At 40.1% G+C, this 25,508-nt stretch overlaps 1 protein-coding gene across 2 annotated transcripts in view; it reads left to right on the top strand.

The window, feature by feature from the left end:
- Positions 1-2,465: 2,465 nt before the first annotated feature.
- XPO7 (exportin 7) overlaps positions 2,466-25,508 on the top strand; it is a 36,090-nt gene continuing 13,047 nt past the window's right edge. Inside the window, exons 1-18 of one of the 2 annotated variants that reach the window (XM_088838005.1) lie at positions 2,466-2,501; positions 3,033-3,179; positions 5,617-5,710; positions 6,249-6,415; positions 7,376-7,468; positions 9,829-9,933; positions 11,395-11,560; positions 12,153-12,226; positions 13,492-13,611; positions 15,216-15,362; positions 16,162-16,334; positions 18,273-18,466; positions 18,903-19,008; positions 21,279-21,414; positions 21,958-22,031; positions 23,187-23,267; positions 24,777-24,840; positions 25,237-25,345. In XM_088838005.1, coding sequence (XP_088694131.1) covers positions 2,481-2,501; positions 3,033-3,179; positions 5,617-5,710; positions 6,249-6,415; positions 7,376-7,468; positions 9,829-9,933; positions 11,395-11,560; positions 12,153-12,226; positions 13,492-13,611; positions 15,216-15,362; positions 16,162-16,334; positions 18,273-18,466; positions 18,903-19,008; positions 21,279-21,414; positions 21,958-22,031; positions 23,187-23,267; positions 24,777-24,840; positions 25,237-25,345 — 2,071 coding nt within the window. In that variant the 5' untranslated portion in view covers positions 2,466-2,480. The remainder of the gene's footprint in view (positions 2,502-3,032; positions 3,180-5,616; positions 5,711-6,248; positions 6,416-7,375; positions 7,469-9,828; positions 9,934-11,394; positions 11,561-12,152; positions 12,227-13,491; positions 13,612-15,215; positions 15,363-16,161; positions 16,335-18,272; positions 18,467-18,902; positions 19,009-21,278; positions 21,415-21,957; positions 22,032-23,186; positions 23,268-24,776; positions 24,841-25,236; positions 25,346-25,508) is intronic. The other variant, XM_088838006.1, reaches the window with a different exon arrangement.

Raw genomic sequence — 25,508 nt, forward strand, 5'->3', positions numbered from 1 at the left:
CTTCATTTTCTCAAAAGGTACAGGCAACTCCTCAGATAAATCATTAATTTCGGAGGCCTGAAGTCTCAACGGATTGCACCTTATATTGAAATGAGAATAATTGAGCTGCATTTTTCTCTATCCTGGTTTTAAAAACTGTGTAAAATAACATTATTGTTAAATCATAGGATACATTCTTTTAATACTTTTTAATACCTTCATTGTAACTGAATTGTTGGTGAAATCCAAGTGCTTTAGGTTTGGAGGTTTGATTGTCTTGAGTGTTCTGTACTAAAGTAGTATTTTTCTGGTTGAAGATTGCATTCCAATTTTGTGAAGATTTCACCCAAACATGCTTTTATATTCCAGTGGGACCAGATGGAGGTTTCTCTGAGAATTATCAGTTTGGCAGCCTCAGGAATAGAAAATAGACTTGCTTCTCTGGAGTCTCTTCGTGACTGAACCGGCTTCGTGTGATAGATGTCCTTAATAAGAACGGGTTGAATGGGAGAAGGAACTGCGCCAGGGGGCGAGATACAGTGGTGCTGAGTGTGAAATAACTGGTGTTAATGGCTCATCAAACAATTGTAGGATAAATGGTTTTATTCTGGATCCCCCAGAGAGGTGGTTCAAAATGATCTGTTAGATTTGCTTGCAAAACATTAGGATCCCAGAGAACATAAATGTAAATGTTTGATTTCCACTTTCCTTCGATGGGCAACCCAAAGAAAATGACTGTTCACCCTGTGGTTTTTAGAGGTTTCCACTAATTGTTTGGGGAAACAAGATTGTTTCCCATTTGTTCTTCTGGAAACAAAGACATAAAGCTTTTGTTCTTCTAAATGTTTGTGTAAATGGTCAAATTACTCTTTTGGTGTTGGGTTTTTTTTGTTGTTGGTTTTTTTTTTTTTTTTTTTCACTGTCTTGTTTCCTGAGCTGAGAACTCATTACCAGACTTACCCTGCAGTGTGTTTTTGTCTACTACATTAAAACAGATCAAAACAAAGCAACAACCAAAAAGCCCACCATAACCTGCATGTAGGTTTTTAGCAGTAAGGAACTTAACTACCTGTGACAGATTGTTGTAATAAATGTAAATAAGAGTGGCACCAGGGTGGGGGGTTGCTCCTGGAACTGACTGATCAGACTTCAAGGAAAGTCTTGATACCTTAAGCAGCCTGACCGTTTAGGGAGTTCTGTTCGGGATATTGGGAAGCTTGTAGTGAGTGGTTGTTATGGAGGTTATGAGGCGGCTGCTGCTTACTGAAACCTCATACCACCGTTGGATGTCTTCTGTGTTAATTATTTTTTAAATAATTTGTTCCCCTTTTAGTTAATCATTTCACAGGCAGGGTGGAGGTGGAACCCAGTCTGCTGGGTTGAAACAAAAACCTCCTGAAGGAGATTTAATCTCTTGCTTAGGAATGTGGGGATTTATAATTAAACTGATTGATTGGGAGTTTGGCCAGTAGAGGCAGACATAACACTGACTTGCACACATGTCTTAGGGAGTATATGTGATTAATTGACCTTATCCTCTATTCCTTGTGTTTGTTTATAAGCTATATGAAAAAATCAGATTTCACTCAATAGACCTTTCATCACTTGAGATCTGGCTTTGTGAGTAGTTTTCTCTTTGCTTTCAAATTGAGGAAGGTATTAAGTGGGACCCCTGCAAGTCAGAGAGGAACAGATTAAACATGAGCCTAATCAGAGTCCCAAGATGTTTTGAAGAGTGGTTTGTTTATTTTGTTCTGCAGTGGAGGTGGTTGTTTTTATTCTTTGGAGGGCTTTCAGAAGTGAGACTGATAATCCAAGTGTCAGCATCTGTCTTTCTTGTTTCCTTTAGGTTAATGTTTGAAATTTATTTTGAGTAAAATAGGTATCCTGCCCCCAGGGCTTTCCTGCTTAGTAGAAAAGCTGATATTTATAAAGTCCCAGCTTAGTGAAATAAAGTGATAATGAAAAGCCTTGGGCAGACTGGCTCTGTGATATATTTTAAGCTATTTACACAGGTTGGTTTACCTAATTATTATTTTGGTTCTTGTCAGAATTGTCATTTCTAATAGTAGTAGCATCCCTCAAACTATTTAAACCAGATCTTGCTTGCTGCTGTAGAAGATAAGTTCAAAATTTCTTCTTAAAGTCCAAACTGGTCCTTTAAAAACTAACCAGGTGTTTGCCCTCCTCTCCAGTCAGTGAAAGGTGATAGTTACGTGAACTCTTACTCACTCCTTTCCTCTTTGCTTTTAAACACCACACAAAGTGGAAGTGGATTTGTATCCCTTCGGGGTTTTGACCAAAGCACACACCCATCCCCTTCCTGCCTCCCTGGAACTGGTTCAAGATTTGGAAAGTAGGGTTTATTTGGGGGCGTTTCCCATGTCTTATCTCTGCCTAAGCACATGCTCAGGTTGAATTTATTTTGACCCTGTGCTTTAAATTTGGAACCAAAGCAAGAGTTTAAAGTGCAACAGAAGAGAGTCTGCTGAACTTTAGACATGAGGGACCCGGGGAGGAAGGTGCGTACTTGCATTCTGAAACTTAGAGGTTGGCCATCTTTGCGTGTACATGTAATTGTAAGCTGATACCTACAGGCAAAAGGAGAATATTTCAACCTATTGTGTGATGCTACACTGTGTGTTTATGTGCTTAATTTTACAGTGATGACTTTAGTAATCATAATCTTGAAACTGATGGCTGAGCAAGTAAATTCTGCATTTTTCTTTGAAAACATTTTAGAAAAGCTTAGGATAGGTATTTGCAAGGAAAAAATGTATCGTTTGTGTCTGAACTTTAAGCAAATAACTGAAAAAGTGTATAGATTTTAGGCATTCTATCATTTTGCCTTCTAAAGCATCTAATGAAGAGGGCTAAAATAAGTGGTTATTTTTAGATAAAGGTCACCCAGATTCTCCTCCACATTGAGAAGCAAGTCTCTCTTCATTGATTATTATTTATCTTCATCTAGTAATTTCAAGCACAGTATGTATGTAGTCAACTTATGTATGTAGTAGACTGTACTGATTTCTTTTTTGACTGATCTTTTCCAGAGCCTGGCCCAACTAGAGAATCTGTGCAAACAGCTATATGAAACAACAGATACGACCACTCGACTTCAGGCAGAGAAAGCCTTGGTTGAATTCACCAACAGCCCTGATTGCCTGAGCAAGTGCCAGCTACTCCTCGAAAGAGGAAGTGTACGTAAGATTTGAAAAATCCTATAAAGGGGAACAGGTTTAGGAAGATACATTCTGGTTCTAAGTTTAGGGATGGATTGGGATAACCTCTGTTCCTTGATTCTTCTAGGTACCTCTGCCTTCTTAATTTTCACTTTTAAAACAAACCAGCCCTGCCACACTAGCAAAAAAGGCCTTCAGAGTCATCAGGAAAATCTCACTGAGCGTATATTTTTGTCCTATAATTTTTATTCTTGAATCAAACTTTTGGGACTCCTTTTCTGTTTTTTATACTTAGGTATCACTTCACACCTTTTACAAAGAAGACAGAACTATATATAAATGGCCTCTATTATCCACAAAATTCATGTCACCTTCTAAGATCCCTATTTTCCTCCCCTGTACCACAGCTGCTACTTTTTGTCTTAGATATGCAGGGGGGAAATTTTCCTTCACAATGGAAATGACAGGAAGTTAGAATGTTTAAAATGAAATTAGTACCTCTTCCGGCTTAAAAATGGCATGCGGTGATCAAAATAATGCTTTCATGAGACATGATTTGATTAAGTTAATATTTTTGGCAGGACGGAGGTCTTAGGAAGGACAAGCATCCATGTAGGGTATCATGAAAGGGCATCAGGAGAGTTTAGAATCCCAGCTAGACCAGCAGCCAGCACTCTGCCAGAGACGGGAAGGAAGTGTGAAAAGGAGGAAAGCCATTAATTTTTTGAGAGTATAGAATTCTCAATGGCTTCATTTTTAAATTTGGATTAATAGTGTTAGAGAATTTATGCAGTAAATAGAACAGACTACAGTTGGCTAAGTGATATCCTTAGAAGCTAAAGAAGTTGACTCTTTCCCCAGGTGTCTGGAGGTTAAAGCATCCTGGTCAGAGATTGGGTTGTGCTCTGTTCTGTTTTCACATATAGTATTTTTATATTTCTTTTCCATCACTTGGTTCTAGTATTGAACAGCTTAGATTTGTACTGTGGGAGGTTCACAGCTAACTCTCATCTGACTGCCTCTGCAGCCCCACGGCATCATTTGTGACGCTGTTACCTGCAGTTCCTCGCACTGATAGTCAACAGGCTGGAATAAAACGGGGTTGGTGCAATACTGAGAGACTTAATTATAGTGGATTCTCCCTCTTTAATCCCTATCGACTTCTTAACGGTTTAGCAGATGTATTGGAGTCATATTCAGAAACCATTTTCATATTATATAGTTTACAGTTATACACTGTGTTCTACAGTTGTTGTAGCCGCTTGCATCATTAGTGATCTGACACACCTGCTTTAATCAGTTTAAACAGTGTTCAAGCGTTGAATAAAAAATCACATGCCAGAGTCACTTTTTTTTTTTTTTGGTGCGGAAGCCATTGACATACATTTTACTTTTTTTTAAGTGGAATATCATTGCTTTACAATGTTGTGTTACTTTCTGCTATACAACATAAATCAGCTATATGTATACAGATATCTCCTCCCTCTTGAACCTTCCTCCCATGCCCTCCAAAGTCACTTTTATAGATTTTTTTCATAAGCTTAAGTTATTTTTATAATTGATGGTATGATGTAATGCCTATGGATAGCCTACTGCCCTAAGGACTTACAGTTTCGTGGAAAATTATGTTCGACCCTTGATTAAATTATTTTGGTGATTCTGAGTCTGTCCCTGTTATGTGATGTTATATGTAACACAGCTGCACAGAGGAATTCGATCTGCGCGTGGCTCCTTCTCATACATTATGATCAGATTGAATACTCTGATTCTCCATAAGGTTAAAATTCATTAAAATCTACACTTGAGACTATGGTAATGCTATTCCTTTGCTTAGGGCATAGTTTTTTATTTCTCATAAATAACTGTTATGAATTTACTACTAAAACTAGCATATCCATTCCCCAAAGCAGTAGCTGATTGATAGTGGTACTGATGGGAAGATACAATTTGGGGATTAACCACACAGCATAAGGTGGTGGTTCCTTCTAATACTACGCCTACGTGTCTTTTTGTTTTTTTCTTTCTAATGCTATACTATAGGAATATTATGAGGTGAAACTTTTTCAGACATTGTTATAACCAGGCTATTGGAGGAGATTTCTTGATTTAAATGAAAGAAGAGATTTGTCTTCTAAAGAGCTTAATATCTTTCTGTAAAGATCTCCTCTAACTTCTGCCCCCTCAAAATGATACAGATACTTGTATTAGATTCAGTTTGATCAGGCATTCACTTTATCCTGCCCTTTATTCATGACTGAAGTCAGTCAGCTTAATGAGCACAGATGATGAATGGGCTCATTTTTCCTTAGTATGAGACCCTTAAAAATCTAGAGGATCAAATGTAGCAAAGCTGATTAATTTTCTTAAATCTGAACTCAGATCTCCAAGTTAAAAACTTTGACTGACTAACTTAATAAAATTGAATCCTAAGCCCTTTCCCCCTCTCTTTTCACAGTCATCTTACTCCCAGTTACTGGCAGCTACATGCCTTACAAAGCTTGTATCGCGCACAAATAACCCTCTACCATTGGAACAACGGATAGATATTCGTGAGTAGAAAGTTGTCTTTTCTCTCTTAAATTAGGTTGTTTAATGATGTTCTAGTAATAGTTACATTTATGTTGCTTGTTTGATAATGTTCTGAAATTGCTAGGCATACAGGATATCTAGAATATAGTTTCTTTCCGGAATTGGGCTTAAAAGTGAAGAGGGCCCAATATAATTGCTCCTAGATAAAGCCCAAGTTAACTGTTTTGTTTTCAGAAAGTTTGTTTTACCTGGTCTTCACCGTCACTGGTAACTAAGAAAAACATTGCTGAAGATTTTGAATCCTGTGCCAACCTTGCTATTTAACCGTCAAGAGGTAGATTCAAGGCTCCCTTGCTTCAGGTTCTTTGTTGTGATTCGTATACAATTCTGAGTTGGAAAGTTTAGTGAATCTTAAATTTAAAGTCCTGTTTCTCAGTAGTGTGAATAATTAAGGAAGTTTAGGGTAAAGAGTCTAGATTTACCACTTCTTAGACATTTAACGACGCACACCCTTCCCTGGCGGAGCCATCGCCAATGTAGACTATTTCTGTTTTATAGGGAACTATGTGCTCAACTACCTTGCCACTCGGCCAAAGCTGGCCACTTTTGTGACGCAAGCACTTATCCAGTTATATGCCAGGATCACAAAGTTGGGCTGGTTTGACTGTCAGAAGGATGACTATGTCTTCAGAAATGCAATCACAGATGTCACAAGGTTTTTACAGGTATGATGTATATATTCGATGAAATAGAATGAAGTGAAGCAATATATGTTTACTTAGATATTGATCTGCAAATGGAGTTGTTTGGTACATTTTCTTCCTTATCTTTTTAATTCTTAATGTCTTGGTTTTACGTGTTTACATGTCAGCACAAACCCTACTTCATTTTTTCTATTGCTTACATACTATTCCAGTTTAAAACACTACAATTCATTTAACTCTTCCAGGTGAGTATTTAGTTAGTATCTATATCTTGAATGGTAAATAAATACTTTGGTGAATATTCCTTGTGTGTGTGTGTGTTTATACTTTGAGCTAAGCGTGTTTATAGTATGAATTCCTAGCCTTTGAATTATTCAGTGAGAAGACTGTGTATTTTGGGTTTACATGGATATTTCCAAATTACCCTCAAAAAGTTATTCCCTCCAACAGTTAATATGTCTGTTTACCTCTACCTCCACCCTGTGAGCACAGCTTTCTTATTTTTCCAGTTTCATAGGTAGAAAGAATTGGTAGCTCAGCATTTGAGTTATGAATGAGACAAACAAATTTTCATATGCTTATTTATTACTTATTTTTTGCTTTTTGTCAACTTCCTATTGATATCTTATGTACATTTTTTTAATCAGTTCTTTGCCCTTTTTTGTATATAGCCTTTCATATAAATTATCTTACACATTTCATTTGTCTTTTATCTCAGATGTGATTTGCTAATTTCTCCTCCTACCATATGTATAGTGTAAAGCTTGTAGATATTAACATACAAAAGGTTTCAATTTTGATGCAGTCAGATTTAGCAGTCCTCTTGTATATCAGTTAGATTTTGTGTCCTGCAAAGCAGCAGTTTTAAAATACCAATTTCTCATACCTTGTCTAGGCAGTTTAAGTATGACTGCATTCCAGATACTGAAATCAAGCTGCACAGGCCAACTCTTTCTGCCTTACCTTTTTTTTTTCAACCAGGATAGTGTTGAATACTGCATCATAGGTGTCACGATTTTATCGCAGCTAACCAATGAAATTAATCAAGTAAGTGCTACAGCCTTCCTCATTGAAGTAAGTGCCATATTTTTACTTAGTATTGGTGTTTTCTGCCTGTGTGTGGGATGATCTTTTTTGGCAGTTGTGTGCTTTTGCGGTAAGTGATTAATGCCCTTTTGAAACAAAATAGTTCCATGGGGTTTTCCTCTGTGAGTGCAGTCTGGATGCCCTTCCATCTCCAGAATATTTTTTCTCTCATCTCAGCTTTCCTGTGGTATTAATGTTCAATGTTAGAGAAGAGCTCAATGATCCTAAGTCAGAACTTAGGAAACCAGCATCATGGGTGTGCTCTTTCTGCTATATAAGTTAATGTGTTTATAATCATTCAGAAATTAGTTCTCATGTGCCTTTATTAAAGATTTTGCTGATAATCTTTTCAAAATGCACAAAACATTCCACTAAATACCAAATACTTTTTTTAAATAGTCATCAGTGTCACAGATTACTACAGAGGAAACACCAGTGGCTTTCTTTTGCTCTGGCTATAATATTTTTTAGTCATTTACTTTTGTATCCAGCCAAAATGTTATAATTATTGAACAGGCCTGAATTAATTGTAACAGCTCACCCTTCATCTGTCAGCTATTAATTACATTGGCATCACTGTTGCTATTGCTCATACTTATGCAGACATTTTAATTAACCCTGAGAAATTTAACTGTGAGTTGGTATTTTAAATACACTAGCTTAGAGCCTATTAAAATCTGGAGTCCATATTGTGTTCTCTGTCACATGCAATCCCCACTATGATTGGTAATTATTAAAATAATAATTTATACTTTTGAGTGATTTCTATGTGGCAGGCACGTTCTAAGCACTTATATTAATTTTATTCTCACAGTAGTCCTATGAGATAGAGACTCTGGTTATACTATTTTCTAGATAAGGAAACTAAGGCACATAAAGATTAAATAATTTGCCTATGGTATCACAGTTACCAGGCAACAAACAGTATATGAATTCAGACCCACATAGGCTTATTGCAGAGCCTATGCTCTTAACTTGCTTATTATTTAACCACTCCTGTCCTTGTAGTAACCGGAATAGGAAATGGCAACCCACTCCAGTATTCTTGCCTGGAAAATTCCATGGACAGAGGAGCCTGGCAGGCTACAGTCCATGGGGTCGCAAAGAGTCGGACATGATTGAACACACACACAAACACACACCCTTGTAATAAGAGAGCATACATTAATTATGTACAGATTGTGGGGTTAATGCTCTTCATTGGAAGCTTGGCTGCACAAAATCCATCAGTGTTGGTATTTTAGAATCTTTTAAAAATTTTGTATTTATCTTTCTTAAGAAAGCAATAGAAATGTGTGTGATGTACTTAATATGTAATTAGTCTCTGGATTATGATTTGTGTAACAGATTGTATATGGCATCTGGTATATAATCTAGCAATACCTTTTTATCTAAGACATTTGTAACACAGTGACACTGAGGCTAAAATCAGAATATTTTGAACTCTGTGCAACTGGATTTAATATTGGCTTTTTTTTTTTTTTGCTTTAGATTTAAATTAAAAAGCATATTTCTGTTATCATTCCAGTTTGAACTTAGAAATAAAATTGGGGGATGGGGGTTCCATAATGTGCCAAAAGGAAAATGAACTCTCTCCTGCATGAGTTGATCAGTATATAGAAGTGATTTAAGCTTACAGTAAGTGGTTGGACTAAATGCTGTTGGCAACCTTGAAATTCCTTTATCGCTCTTATTGAGTACGTACTATGTGTCAGCTGTAGAGGACATACTAAAGAAATAAGAGATTTAATCCCTGACCGTGAAACCTTTAAAATAAGACTGAAAAGACAAGGACAGAGGAGTGAGAGACCAGTACAGCCCCTTAATTGAAGTCCTCACTTCTGTGGAATAGACTACATGTTGAAATAGGTGAGAAAAGAGAGAGAGTATTACAGGCTATTGCCACTTATCTTAAGTTCATGGCTGTAGTAACTTCAGCTCTCACTGAATTATTTAGCAAAATCCAAGCCTTGAGACTGTCTGTTTTTGAGACTCAGCCTCAAAAGAGCATGATAATAATTATTAACAAAGTCTTCCAACAGTTTGTTAAATATTACCTCCCTAAGTGCAGAGGAAATGGAAACTTTGCCGTGGAGACACTACTTTCTTCCTATCTCCCCTCTGTAAATGGTAGAGATATGATATCCTGCGTAGTTATTAGCCGCTTATCGTCATCCTCATTCTCTCACTAAATAGAGTTTAACAGTAACTTAAATGTTTAAAATGTATTTTGTTATTTTTGTTGGTCTTATTGAAAAATCCTTCTACTTTATTTGAAGTCTACATGAAAAACGTTTTCTTTGCAGTTAATTCTAAATCTTGTGTTGGTTTTTTTTTTTTCTGCACAGGCAGACACCACCCATCCTCTAACCAAGCACAGAAAAATAGCCTCTTCTTTCCGAGATTCATCATTATTCGATATCTTCACGCTTTCGTGCAATTTACTAAAACAGGTGAGATTGTATGTTGGTACCTGCTTCCTGGTTCCTTCTGAAAGAACCAGAGTAAGTGGGAACTGGTTCGATATCAGCTCTTCACTGACCCGTGAAAGTTTATGCATCTCTTTAATTATCATCTCTCACGTAATACATATGTCTGAGCTGTTGATAACCTTCCAGTCTGAGAGAAAGAATTATTTCCTGATTTCACATCTGTTCCCCTAGGTAACAAGCCAAAAGTGAACACTTATGCCATGTTCTTATTTTAAAGAAACTAGTTGGCCACGAAGCTTGAGGTTTTTGTTATTTGGTCTTTTTAATATCCACATAAGATCTTCCTATATGGAGTTAAAGCATCTTCCTTTTATGGTGTTTGATTCTCAGTGCTCTGAACACAGGCTTAGACTACATTGTTAGCACATTAAAACTAGGCTGGCTCCCCTGTCCCCTGCTGAGTTATAGGCAGCAAATAAACAAGCAACATCTGTAAGGAAAAGCAGATTTTGAATTTTTAACATCCATTTAGATTTCATAACCTGAAGGGGTAGACAGTATCACCGAAGGAAATTAACTGTTTTAAAATAGAAAGTTGGTATTTCAATTCATTTATTGATAGACTTGAACTGAGGAAGAAATGTTAAGCTGTAAATTGTACACATTTATAGCTATGTTTAGATGTTTTGTCCATATAGAAAGCCAATATAGAATTGCATATAGAGGAATTACCCTCTAACTTTGTGTTCATTTGGGATTTTTGTTTATTGTTCTTGTTCTCATTTTCCAGTGTGTCTCAATTGTAATATGAGAAGCAAGTTTGGATTTTTCTTTTGTCCCAGTTAATGATGTCCATCTTTTCCTTTGGCTACCTAGTTTTACTTCAGAATTCCCCAAAAGTCCTCAGTTTGGGCAAGCAGCCTTGTAAAAACTGTTGTACCCTCTAGAGGGGGAAAAAGCTTGTGAGAAAACAGGATTGAATCCTCTTCTGATACCGATGCTATCAGAAACGGACCAGCCAGTCCCTGAGGTCACAACTGGTAGAAACTTGAGTCTCATAGTCACCATAGCTCTGGGCCATTATTGAGCTGTAGGCAAGTACACTGCTGATGAATAAATAAAAAGGATCTAACACGCAAATGAAGTAACCATTCATCCCATACTGCTTCAGAATTATCTGCGTCCACAATGTCTGCAGCATGTAAAGAGTAAATGTCAAAGAGGGAGTTTCTTTAAATACTAGCTTCATGTTTTTATGAACATGAAACATGTTTTAATAGTAAATAAGGAGCTAGGAGTTTCATGGTGATGGAAGGACTTTAAAGGTAATAGGAGTGCTGCATCTCCTGGCAGAGAACGACCACTCGACGGTGCTGAAGTCTCGCCCTCCTTTTCTGGTTCAGCAGCCTCCTTGTAAGTCTGGTAGAAAGCTTGGAAGAGAGGAGTGACTGTTTGGGGCTCATTATGTGGTCATTTTTACAGGCTTCTGGAAAGAATCTGAACTTGAATGATGAAAGTCAGCATGGCTTGCTGATGCAACTGCTCAAGCTCACTCATAACTGCCTAAACTTTGATTTCATCGGCACTTCCACCGACGAGTCCTCAGATGACCTGTGCACGGTACAGATCCCCACCAGCTGGAGATCAGGTAACATGGCCACACCCTTGCACCAGGCTGCTGCTCCCCTCTACCTGGAGTTGGCAGAGTGGGCTCAGGATCCCCTGGCACGTCCCCTCCTTGCTCTTAGAGAAAACTTGGGGAGGTGATGTGGGTATTTATAAAGTTAGGGAGCTGCACTTGGGAGGATCCATCAGCTGGGACAAACTCTTGGTTACCTGGTTTCTGATGGGTGTGAGTTTGACCTTTCTCACCTAGAGTCTTCTGCTCTCTTACTCACTTGAGAGAATTTCTAGCTTTAAAAACAAAGAACCTGTGCATGTGCTTGGTATTGTGTTCCTAAAAGATAAAAATTCTTGCTGTGAAGAGTCCTGCTTGTCTTGTGTTGTTTGAGAATCAGAAAAGATGAGATGAATCCATTTCTTAAAGGAACTAAAAACTAATGCTTTAAAAAAAAAAAAAGGAAAACAAAAAGCCCCCACTAGTTTGTCACTTTCAAAGGAAATAAACATTCTGTAAGATAAGAAAGCAGGAAGATAACGCTCCCCAATGACTGTAGAGCACGGGAGTGCACGGGCCCCAGTGTGCAGACGATTCAGTAATGTGCTCTTTTCTCTTTCAGCGTTCTTAGATTCTTCAACTCTGCAGCTGTTTTTTGACCTCTATCATTCCATCCCTCCTTCATTTTCACCTCTGGTGAGTCAGGACTACAGTTTCTGTTTCTGGGATGTAGCAGTGGCGAATGAGCCTTATGTTCATTGTGTTGTACAAAATCATGGAAATAAAGTTTCTTCCTAGAAATACTAGGGTTAGTTATCTAGCCTGTTGAGATAGAGCTTGTCAGTTAAAGGTTCTCACCGTAGAGTCTTGATTTCTTTTAAACTGTTCCTGTCTAATGACAAATAGCTGCAGGTGTCAGGTTCTTTTGGTCCCCTTTGTGTCTGACTTTGTACTGTACCTCGAATTGCCACAGGCTAGAGTGTGGGGAATTCACCTTATATGGTCCAGTGGAAGGTTTGTCAAGACTGAGATTTCTGAAAATCCCTCAGGCCTGTGTTACATAAGTGATCAATGGAAGCTGTATTGGAAAGGCAGATTTGCATACTTGTCCTTAGTAAAATTTGAAAGCTCTTGGGAATGCTGCATTTCTCCTTTAAAGCAGTAATTAACCTCAAATCCCAAAATTCATTTGGGTCCTAAAAAGTCAGTGGTCTGATACTTCAGATTGTTGGTGTAAAATGTTGTACAAAATGTACAAAGAACGTAAAGGAACATCAGTGGGTGTTTTGCACAGTGCTTCTGCTTAGACTACTTTCCTGTATGTCACTTTTCCAAATCAGTGCGGGCTTTCACTTTAGCAGAAACATGAATTTGTGTTGCTTGTATCATTACATTTACTTCTGCAAGTAGGGAGGAGAAGGGCAGAAAATAAATCAAGAGGGACGAACAGAATGTAAATTTCTAGCGCAATGGGGAAAGGGGAAAATGTTTTCATTGTAAAACCTGTTTTCTTCCGAGCACAGCTGACTTGGTTATTTCATGATAGCACTACATAGCAAAGCCTGATTAGCCAAAAGGCCTTAATAAAACAGAAAAAAAAAAAGAACCTATGTCTCAAGCATTGTTTACTGTCAGTTGCTTGGTATTTCAAGTTTACATATGTATCTTAAACATCAAGAAGCCGTAGGGGTGATTGAGAAATAATACCTATATGAATTTCCAAACTGTGGTTTTAACTAGCTGCTATGCTCACTGTGAGTGTAATGCCCTTATTTTTCTTTTAATAAAGCTGTTTCAGATATCCTCAATTACGCCCTCCTTGATCTTTTTTTTTTAATATCATTATAATGATAGCAGAGGGTGACAGAACAGAGAAGAATATTTATAGCAAAGGATAGAGTAATGAAAAGAGCTTTACCATCTTTTTTGCTCATTTGTGTTTTGGTTGTGCCCTGCTCTAGGTATTATCCTGCTTAGTACAAATTGCCTCAGTTAGAAGATCCCTATTCAACAATGCAGAGAGGGCCAAGTTTCTCTCTCACCTTGTTGATGGTGTTAAACGAATACTGGAAAACCCACAGGTATGATTTTTGAGAATTTACTTATATTTTATGTGTATGCGTGTATAAGCGTGTATGATTAGTATATACCTCTCTGTTATAATGCAAAAGCTCAATCTAGAGGTCACACATAGCAAAAACCCTAGAAACAGTTCAATCTGTTATCCTTCAGAAGATTTAAGTGAATGTCTGTACATAGATTTTTAACAGTTACCCAGAAAAGGAGCTTGTATTCCCTAGATTCAGGAATGTCGAAATTATTGGAAGGGATCACTTTGAAGGAAAATAAGGAGAGAGCTAGTCATTTTGTGTTTTTTTGGTTTCTGTTTCCATGATTTTGAATGTAAATTATTTACCTAAGTGAATAGAGCTACTTTTAGCTGGGAAGGGAGATATTTCTCATTCACATATTATTCATTCCATAACTCAGTTGTCCTTCTTGTCTTTTTCAGTCCGAAAGATTCAGCTAACCCCTCCTTTTTTAAGTATCACTTCTCCACACTAGGAAATATCATAAATAAGACCCGTTCACTTTTAAATATACTCAGTTCTGGGACTCCCGTGGCAGTCCAGTGGTTAAGACTGCATGCCTACACTGCAGAGAGCATAAGTTTGATCCAGGGTCGGGGAACTAAGATCCCTTGTGCCATGTGGTGTGGCCAAAAAAAAAAGTTAAAAAAGCATAACTGTACTCAATTCTTTCCTTTTTAAAAATTCAGTTTTTTAATCAGCAAATTGTATGGAGTCACCTACCACGGGCCAGAGATGTAGTGACAAGCAGAACAAAACCCGTGCCCCTTCCCTAATGCAGGAGAACATGTGTAAGGAAACAAATGCACTGGTGTAATGTGCAAACAGAAGTGTCTGATATAAGTAGATAGCAAGACACAACAAACAGTGAGTTTGTTGTCATGATAGTGGTATAATAAAATACATGAAATATTTGTGTAACTTTGCCATTCTAGTTGTGCTTAATGATAAATTGGACAGCTGTGAAAATGAAAATTTCATTACTTTTCATTCGATCAGTGGGAAGCAAACAGGCCTGTTAAATCTGAAATTGTGCCCCTTTCTGCCATTAATCAACATTGCAGCCCTAGCAAGTAGTATGGTCCTTCTGGGCTTCTGTTTCAGACTCTGCCAACTGAGGCCAATAACCCCATCTTCCAACATGATTATTGTGAACAGATGAGACAATAGATGTAATGTGTGCTAGTCACTGAGTCATGCCTGACTCTTTGTGCCCGCGTGGACTGCAGCCCACCAGGCTCCTCTGTCCATGAGATTTTCCAGGCAAAGATACTGGAGTGGGTTGCCATTTCCTTCTCTAGGGGATCTTCCCAACCCAGGGATCGAACCTGGGTCTTCTGCACTGCAGGCAGATTCTTTACTGACTGAGCTACAAGGGAAGCCCAGTAGATGTAATAGTCCCCTTTAAAAGTGACTTTTTAAAAAATTGTTTTTTAATCATACAAATGTGTCATTCAGAATGATGGACAGCATCTCAGAAGTTAAAGCACATTTCCCACCGCCTCCCCATCCCCCATGCCATCCCAGATGTCCTTTGGGAAGCAGTTTAGTGAGTCATGTTTTACATTTTCTTTTCCTCCCTGTGCTATCACCAGAGTTTGTCAGACCCAAACAATTACCATGAGTTTTGCAGACTACTGGCCCGCTTGAAGAGTAACTATCAACTGGGAGAATTAGTGAAGGTGGAAAACTACCCTGAAGTCATCCGATTGATAGCTAACTTCACGGTGACCAGCCTACAGGTTTGTCATGGATTGCTTGTCTCTTTCTTCCTAAACATTGGAATCTCCTCTCTTGCTTGTTGGTTTTATTTAACCTTGTGGCATTACAAAGAGTGTGGTTAGGAGAACATGATGGAATTGTAAGAATAATACTTAGATTCAAGGCTGGGAGAATTCCTTCATAGTCTCCCTAAAAAACAGGCAGAAGAGTGTTAGCCGTGTGTAGGCAGTGGTTCTCTAAAGTGATGGCTTGCATCAAAATCATCCAGAGAGCTTGATGAGAAATGCAGGTGCTTGGGTCCTATTCCCATCATTTCTGGTTCACTCGATCTAGAGGGGAGCCTTGGCACCTCTATTTCTAACATGCTTCCTATGAGACTATCTTGCATACTAATGTCTGAGAGCTGCTTACTCAGCCAGCTCAGGACAGCTCTTCTCACTGGACGATTAGTCTGTGAAATACCAGTAAACATATTAGACTGGTTGCTGTACGTAGAACAAAGCCCATCAAAGTTTATCCTTTTTTTTTTTTTTTTTTAAAGAAAAGCCTTTATTCTTTATGTCAAGTGGCTTGAGACTAATGTACTATGTACACAAATGAGAGCTAACATCTGATTCTACTGGATCCCTGTAATAGACTTTGCTGTGTCCATCCAGCCACGATTCTTTCTCCTCTTCCTTCCTTTTAGAGCATCTGTGGTTTAATGCTTCTGGGACCTCTAGGAGGTCACATCAGAGCGTCTTAAGAGATACTAAATTTAAGATTAGACCTCTAGGAGATATGGTGGTAACAGAGGCCTACTCTCTTGGTTTTCTTTAGCATTGGGAATTTGCCCCAAATAGCGTGCACTATCTCCTGAGCCTCTGGCAGCGGCTGGCAGCCTCCGTGCCATATGTGAAAGCCACCGAGCCCCACATGCTGGAGACGTATACTCCTGAGGTCACCAAAGCCTACATCACATCCCGTCTGGAATCTGTGCACATCATACTCAGGTAAGGAAATGGGCAGCTTCCCTTTTTCCCTACACATGGCCTGGTGTCAGACTTGCCAGGGACCCGACACCCAGTTTGGTAGACACATCCTTGATATGAATCTTACTGGAGCTAAGACCAGAATGGGTATTTTTTCCTGTCAGCACAACAGCTGATGAGAGCATAATGTCTGAAAGAAGAGCCTTTTTCTCTTTAATATCCTATTCATGTATTTCCTTTCTTCACCCACCATAGCAGCATCTTGGAATACAAAGCGTATCAGTATAACATTTGTCCTTGCCACTGATTTTCATTCAAGATGAGAGAAGCATTTCTAAGCTGTAGTTGACAACAGTTATGTAACATATAGGTGCTTAATGTGAACTTCTCAAGAAATAAGTAGATAAATAAACCATGCTATCCAGAGCTTACTTGAAGATATAAGAATCCCAGTCAGCTGGCCACTGATTGCATTACCCTGACACATGGGTTCTGTCTTCTTGACTGCCAACTGGACCAGAACTCTATCGTAAAGGAATGTCAGACCCTTTCAGAAATGACCTATATAAAATACAGTTTTTCTTGGTGTAGAGACCTTTCTTATTTATTTTTTCATTGGCTGTTTCTCAGGAGAATTTACCTGAACTCTGAAGGTCTGGTTGTTTTTCCATTTTTAAGTTGCATTCATAATTTGCTCAAATCAAGTAAATTTGTCATAATAATTATAGTCTCAGTTGTGTAGGACTTGAATCATTTCAGAATCTGCGTATTGGTAAAGCCTGCTGGAAAGCAGTGTTCTCTTAGTGGCATCGTTTTTATTCCTAAGGACTCAGCAGGTTTCAGGCAGGCCATGTTGGGGAGTGGGGACACGTATGGGCTGTGGGCCCGGTTCCTCAGCTAATAGCTGTGTGCTCTTGGGCCGGATTATAATGGGGATTAAATTACTGTGTCCTGGCCTAGTGTGGACTGTGGTTAAAACACAGCTCTGAGCTGCCCATTGTAGTGGCAGTGATGCTGCTGGATTGTTGTATAACCATTTAACAGTAGACAGCTTATAATATGGTAAGATTTTTAAGTCTAGGAAACCAGTGGATACGACAAGACATGGTATAGATCCACAGTGCCATGTCTGCAGTTCTGAAACTTAAGATGTGAATCTTTAATTTTCTCATAAGTTTGACACAAAACTCATTTGATGGCAAAACTTGACATGTGCTGATATGAGACCACTTAATCTCAGCAGGCGCTAGTGGTAAAGAATCCGCAGCTCACTCCCTGGGTCGGGAAGATCCCCTGGAAGAGAGCATAGCAACCCACTTTAGTATTCTTGCTGGGAAAATCCCATGGACAGAGAAGCCTGGCAGCCTACAGTCCATGGGGTTGCACAAGAGTCAGACACAATTGAAGCGACTTAGCACATACACATAGTAGTGTTTTTAAAATTTTTTATTTAGTGTGACTATTTGTGATATTTATATATTTTGCTGCAGGAATATTGTATATGACACGCCACAGCCCATGGAGGGTTCATGTTATATGTAGAAGCATACAGTACCTCCCTAAAATCTGAAGATTTCTGAATTCCAAAACCCATCTGATCACAGAACAAGTGGCCTCACAGCAGGGATAGGCTACTTGTAGTCTCAGAGTTTACTATAGTCAGGAACAAATGAGAGGCTGAGAGCTGGGAGCTTTCAGGGTTGAAAAACATAGGACTGGGAAAATCACGCAGAGAAATGTTAACGGGACTAGGGATTGAAAGATACTTCAGGAGACTTGATGCTTGGGTGAGACCCCTCTCTTCAGCCTGATCTTACCTTCCTTCCTTGGTAAAAAGTTGTGTTGGGATATTGGCCTCTACAACGGCACATGGTGGCAGAATGGAGGAGGAGAGCTGCTGTGACAGGGAAGCCAGCAACATATTTTAAGAGGGCTCCTTCCTTCTTCTGTTGGGAGTAGAGATGGACTGGAAGATCCCCTGGAGGATACGGGTCTGGTCCAGCAGCAATTGGACCAGCTGTCTACCATCGGGCGCTGTGAATACGAGAAGACGTGTGCGCTGCTCGTGCAGTTGTTTGACCAGTCTGCCCAGTCCTACCAGGAGCTGCTCCAGAGTGCCAGCGCCAGCCCCATGGACATCGCAGTGCAGGAAGGTAAGGGGACACCCGACTGCCGTCAGCACTCTTTCACTGGTTGTCACCTCCCTTTCACCTCCCCGCCTTCAGAAAACTTCTTCCATCCTCAGTTAGCTTCATATAAACAAGAATATTTGATAATAAATGCCATGGGGAACTAGGGAAGAGCAACTGAAGTCATGTTTGTAGTGGATGTATTTAAGGAAGTACTGCATTCTAAAACTAATGACCCTGTCTGATAGGGGAGCCTTGGTTATGTAATGAGTTTCGCCCTTGGTATCACCCTTACTAGAGCAGAGGAGTAGCTGTTCTCTGAAGGAACAGTCTGACTTCAGGGCCTTTCCAGTTTCTTAAGATTAAGGGAGTTCACAGGAAGAAATGAACCTCACAGTGAGGAATTTCTTCTCGCAGTGATGACTGGAGGTGACACTGATGGGGCTTCTTCCTGTTGCAGGAAGGCTGACGTGGCTGGTTTACATCATTGGTGCAGTGATTGGTGGCCGGGTCTCTTTTGCCAGCACTGATGAGCAGGATGCTATGGACGGCGAACTTGTCTGTCGGTAAGTGCTCCCACAGAGGCATCCCATTTCACTGATCTAACCCTCCCACCCACTTTTGGGTCCTGAGACCATGGGAATTTGACATGCTTCTGTTGGTGCTTTTTTTCACATTTACAAAGTATAATTTTATGAAGCTGATTGCCCGTGAAAATGAAAAACTGTTACAGGTCCAAATTCCAAAGTTTTTATAAATAAAGCAATAGCCATGCCTACAATCTTTACTAAAAAAAGTCTGCAGTAATTCAGCAAGGAAATAAATTGTGGATATAGAATTAAGAGTATAAGTAGGGTACAGAGTGGAGAGTAGCTTTTAGTTCTGTTTAAGTGCAATATCTCAGAGTTAATGAAATGTGGACTGCTTTTGCCTTGCCTAATAGTCTAATAGGAAGTCTAATAGGAAACTGGGGGTCTTCAAATATCCCTAAAGATGAATTACAAAATTTCTACAGCCTTTCAGATGTCTTGACATACTCTTTTCCGTCTACAGGATTTCAAGTTATTTTGTATCTGTGTGATTCTCATCTTACTAAAAACCTGTAAATGAGCATTTAGTGATTTCTGAAAGTCTACTTACCATTGAAATAAAAAGGCAGGATTTTTTAAGATCTTTTTAAACCTCTGCAGCAGAGATTCTCAGACCTTTTTCTTCAGGACTGTTTACCATCTTAAAAAGTATAGAGGTCCTCAAAGAACTTGTTCATGTGAGGTATATCTATCAATATTTATCATATTAGGAAGTAGAACTGAGACGTTTTACGTTTTTTAAATATTTAAAAATTAAAAAATAATATGCCAATTTCATGTTAATATATATAATATTGTTCTTAATAACTATTTTTTTCAGAAGAAATGAAGGAGAAGAGTAGCTTTGTTTTAATGTCTGGCACAGTAAAAGTCAGCTGGATTCTCCTCTCTTCTGCATTCAGACTGTAGTGATATCACACGGCTTATAGCCTCTGGAAAAATCCCGCTGTACCCTCCTGTGAGAATGCGAGTGAAAGGGCAAATAATGTTTTAGTATTTTTATGAAGGGCTTTCCAGGTGACTGATGAGTAGAGAATCCACCTCCCAAGACTTGGGTTCGATCCTTGGGAGAGGATACCCTGGAGGAGGAAGTGGCAAGCCACTCCAGTATTCTTGCCTGGGAAATCCCATGGACACGGGATCCTGGCGGGCTATAGTCCATGGGGTTGATAAAGAGTTGGACACGACTGAGCAACTAAATAACAACAATTTTTATGAATGTGGTTCGTGACCTTGCAAGGAACTGCTACCCTGAAGGGTTCTAAAGTTTCAGATGCTCTCCTTAGACATTTTAACATAACGCCTTAGAATTTATTGGTCCCTAGACATTTCAGTCCATAATTTTTATTCTTATTCTGAAAACCCCCATTTGTCTCTTTCCACCCCCACCGTATTTTTCAGATGCTCATCTGCCCTAATTAAACAGAGATTTAATAAGGATGAAATCCAGTACCTTTCTGATTCTGTAGCCTTGCGTAATACTGTGTGTCTCGTAATATAAATTGAGTTTAGACAATTTCTTGTATACTGGTTCTCAACCTGAGTGTTCCAGAACAGTGACTGAGTCCAGTGTACTCATGATGTCACAAAATGTTCAATAGTTACCTATTTTCACATTATCAAAATGTCAGATGACTCACTTGTAATAACATCATTCTTACTCATCCAGCATCCACTCACTTGCATTCCAATATGCTTTCTTTTGAGGGAATGGGTGCAGGTGAAAGGAATGAAGTCACAGGTAGCATATCAGCTCTTGGTCCCTGGAAGTGTTCCCTGCCTGTGGGCATCATCTTTCATGTGTCTCCTTTTGTGGCTTCATGAGAAAAAAGATTGAGAGCCACTGGCTTAGTCCTGTCTCCCTCATTTTATAGCTGTGGAACTGGGGTTAAGAAAATAAAATTGCTGTACTTGAGTTCTCACGGAAGTTTCAGGGATGACCATTACCCTAGTACTAGTATTTTTTCCCACTATTTTTAAGCAGTTAGGAGTTCTGCCTCCATCTATGGAATCTCAGGGGTCTGGAAGTTTTAAATATCTAGTCATTCATATTCCTCAGCTGTGGTTCCTGAGACTCAGAAGGGGAGAATTTTGTTCCCTAGTGGAGCTTAGAGCCTGCAGAGAAGGCCTTTCCAGTAGGATGATGGGTGAGGGGAGGGGGCGTGTGCCTGTTTTCGGGGAGGTTGGTTTTCTGTGGTGACCAGGATATCCTGCTGTTGAGAGAAACGTTGCTTTTCCTCCTCCAGGGTGCTCCAGCTGATGAACCTAACAGACTCTCGCTTGGCTCAGGCGGGTAACGAGAAACTAGAATTGGCCATGCTGAGCTTTTTTGAACAGTTTCGTAAGATCTACATTGGGGACCAGGTGCAGAAATCCTCTAAGGTAACAGAGTCTGAGTTGGCTCCATTAAGTGCTCACGTCTGCTTGTGGAGTTTCTGAGTAAAAGAAATGGCTGCTAACAGTTTAGATACAGTCTCCAGTATCAGAATAATCCAAATAGTTCTGCTTGGTCTGTGGAATTTCGGGAGACTCCTCAGAGACCCCTGAAAGAGCAGAAGTCAGCTAGATTCTCCTCTCTGCTTCCCATTCAGTCTTCATGGACTTCACGTGCTTAATAAATGACCAGTCACAACATCATTGGTCTCCCCTAAATTGGCAGTTCTTAGTCCTTATGTACATGAATTGGATGTTAAAACAGCAGAAGGTTTTGACAGTCTTTTTATCGTTTTAGGGTTGAAGATTACATCTACCTAGTATTCAGTAGTACTCAGAAACGAGCTCATTCCGTCAGTAAAGACTTCCCCAGCATTGTTGTTCACATTCTTATGGTTTTCACCTCCTGCATGAGGACAGAAACAGTACTGGGATATGGTTTTTCTTATCTGTATTTTCTGGTTACTTTCTCTTCCCCAAACACACCACCAGCTGTACCGCCGACTCTCAGAGGTTCTGGGCCTGAATGACGAGACCATGGTCCTCAGTGTCTTCATAGGAAAAATGTAAGTGTTCTGGCTCGCCCTCAGCAGGAGCCCCTTGCAGGCCTGTTGCAACTGTGAACTGTGATCTTGGCATTGTGCTGCCAGTGCCTTGGTATTCCAGCATTGATCGTTTGCGTCAGAAACTTGTGCATTTGAGTGTGTGACAAGCTGTGCTTAGAGATATGGCCCGGCCCCAGAGCATTCCAGGCTTGAACAGGCAAGGATTTCATTTTGTCCGTGCGGAATCTCATCGGCAGCCTCTGGAATCATGGGGAACCTGTCAGGGGGGAACCTGTTATGACATTAGCAAAACAGACCTTCCTCCGCAGCCTCTCGCCAGGTCACCCTCCTGCCCAGAGGCCCCCAGCCGGCTTTCGTTTTCTGATACTGGTTGCCACTAGGCGTGCCCCCAGTAGGGGAGCCCACTCTAATTGAAATGGGCTTACGCCTCTCAGGAACCATCACACCCTTTCAGAGTCTTGAATCGCAAAAATCAAGTGCTGTTATTTGAATTGTCTTCAGAGTTGGAACTCCTGATTGGCCCTTTTTGGTTCTTTTCTTTTTTTTTAAAAGTTATACCGCTTTGTTTACATTTCCCCGTTTTAGGAGCTCAATTGATCAACGCACACAGTAGTAGCGAAATAAATATATCACCCAGGGCTGTGTGCAGTGCGCCATTTTGCCTCCCTCCAACCATCCTAGACCTAAACACTCATATCTGTGAGCTGGTTAATCACTTAAGATGAAAAAAGCAAAGGGGGTCTAAAGGACTCTGCCAGCCAAGAATCCAGAAGCAAGGGCTACTAGAATTCTGCAGCTGACAGTGGATGGTGCAGGTGCAGAATTACATACGTCTGCATGTTATCACTGCCGCAGAAATCTCTTGCCCTTGCTGCAGAAATCAGCCCTGGAGTGCCCCAGAATTCCAAGGGCCTGGGTATGGGCCAGTGTAGCTTTGGAACCAAGTAGTGAAGATTATCTGAAGGATAATTTTTCTAGTCAACCAAATGTAAGTACGGAGATTTTATACCCATTTTTTGTGGTTGTGATGTCTGTGAATTGGTGATGCAGGTGTGTGGTGACTCGTGATGGATGATTTTCTTCTTCTCCCAACTCTCCAGAACACCAGGCATATCAAAAGTGTCTCCTGCTTTTTCTTTTCTTTTTGTCCTCCAGCATCACCAACCTGAAGTACTGGGGCCGTTGTGAACCAATCACCTCCAAGACACTACAGCTTCTCAATGACCTCTCCATTGGATATCCTTTTCTAATCTGGTTTCTGGTTGAAACAGGGACCATGGTGTTACACAGTCTGAGAAATCAGGGCCTTTTCCATTTCTACCTTAATTTAGCTTTATGTGTTCATTGGAGGGACTGATGCTAAGGCTGAAACTGCCTCATGGCCACCTCATGCGACGAGTTGACTCACTGGAAAAGACTCTGATGCTGGGAAAGATTGGGGGCGGGAGGAGAAGGGGACGACAGAGAATGAGATGGCTGGATGGCATCACCGACTCTGTGGACGTGAGTTTGAGTGAACTCCGGGAGTTGGTGATGGACAGGGAGGCCTGGCGTGCTGTGATTCATGGGGTCGCGGAGAGTCAGACACGACTGAGCGACTGAACTGAACTGAACTGATACCTAAGTGTGGGCTTCCCAGGTGGTACTAGTGGTAAAGAACCCGCCTACTGATAGAGGAGACACTAGAAATGCAGGTTTGATCCCTGGGTTGGGAAGATCCCCTGGAGGAGGGCCTGGCAACACACTCCAGTATTCTTGCCTGGAGAATCCCATGAACAGAGAAGCCTGGCAGACTACAGTCCATAGGAGTGCAAAGAGTAACTGAAGCAATTTAGCACACAACACATACTTAAGTATTTTCCTTTCTCCTCAAAACCAAAGGCAATAGCCACATACAATCCAGGACTAACTCCAGACTTTAAAAATGAGCCAGCCAACAAACTAATCGTCTATTGTTCTTAAGTCGCTTAGTTGTGTCATACTCTTTTGTGACCTCATGGACTGTAGCCCACCAAGCTTCTCTGAAATAGTTTCCCAAAGATTTATTCCTGGCTATCTCTGAGATCTAGAAATCCCCAACAGGTCTTTCTGACAGGTACACATTCTTTGAAGCCAAGGTTTTAGCATAGGTGGCAGTAAAGTCCATCTGGATTTTTCTGTCAGCTTATAGGTAGAAGCAGCCTGATCATAAACTTTGCAATAAAAGTAGTGGCTACACACTCTCTTGACTTGGATTCAGTCGGCTGTAAAGGTTGAATTGCTCCAAAACAGCTTATCACACCAGGGGTCTACAAGAGAAGTAAACCCTACCTATAAAAATGATTTGGGTGACTTTTCTCATACAGAGCTAGTCTCATTCTAAATGCATAGAAAAGAGGTTTATTCACACCTACAGTGGATGCCGTACACCGGCTTTAGGGCTTAATTTGCTTTCAGAAGCCCTGTTGAGAAAAACTACTCTAGGATATCATGATTCTTGAGGAAAACTGCTGGGTTTTAGCTGTTTTCTTAACACAGACTTTGAGATGGGTATTCTTTCATCTATCAGTTAAAATGCTGTTTAGAAGAGAATACCTTTTTCCCCCATTTGGCAGTGTCATATTCAAATGGTTAAGACAAATAGGCTATCTGGGCATGGGATTCATAGTAAAGGAAGAAACTGCTGTCACCTAGAAAGTGCCCGTTCTGCAGCAGAGGTTCTTACTTTGCATCACACTTTCCTTGACCCTCTTCCTTTGTCCTTACATACAGTAGTGTAAGGAAGCTAGTGAAGCTGAGTGCGGTACAGTTCATGCTGAACAATCACACGGTGAGTGGTTGAGCCCCTTTCCTGGTCCTGCTCTCCAGCCGCCTCCCCCACGACATGCTCTCAGCAGCGGACATGTTCACACTGAGCTCCTTGGTGCTCAGTCCCTCACACCGCCTTCACACTGCCAAATGATGCTTGCTGTCATCAGAGCTGCTCTTTGGGATCCATATAATCTGAGTTACGGTGACGTCACCGACTGTTACTCTTAATAAATAACTTAGTTGTAGGTAACAATAACAGTTTAAAATTTTTTTTAATACTCCTCTAAAATACCATTAAGGAATGATGATATGGCCATTAGCTTGAAAGGGTTCAGTAATTCTAAAATTGCTGGGTTGCATTCTGCCTCTGACCCTGTGTTTTTATCTTTGTAACTTGTTTTCTTTTTTTCAATAGAGCGAGCACTTTTCATTTTTGGGTATTAACAATCAGTCCAACCTGACAGACATGCGGTGTCGAACTACCTTCTACACAGCACTTGGGCGTCTCCTCATGGTGGATTTAGGTACTACAATAAATCCTAGTGGGTAGTGAAGTAATTTGACATTGTTCTCAATTTTTACGCGAGGATAGAAAACTAAATGTTGGGAGAAGTCTTTTATATTGTTTCAGAAATATCTGAAATTACAGTTTGATTTCACCAAGAACAGATTGTGCTATCATGATCC

Source organism: Moschus berezovskii, chromosome 7, assembly GCF_049115385.1.
Source record: "Moschus berezovskii isolate FMDL1 chromosome 7, NW_MosBer_1.0, whole genome shotgun sequence".
NCBI lineage: Eukaryota > Metazoa > Chordata > Mammalia > Artiodactyla > Moschidae > Moschus > Moschus berezovskii.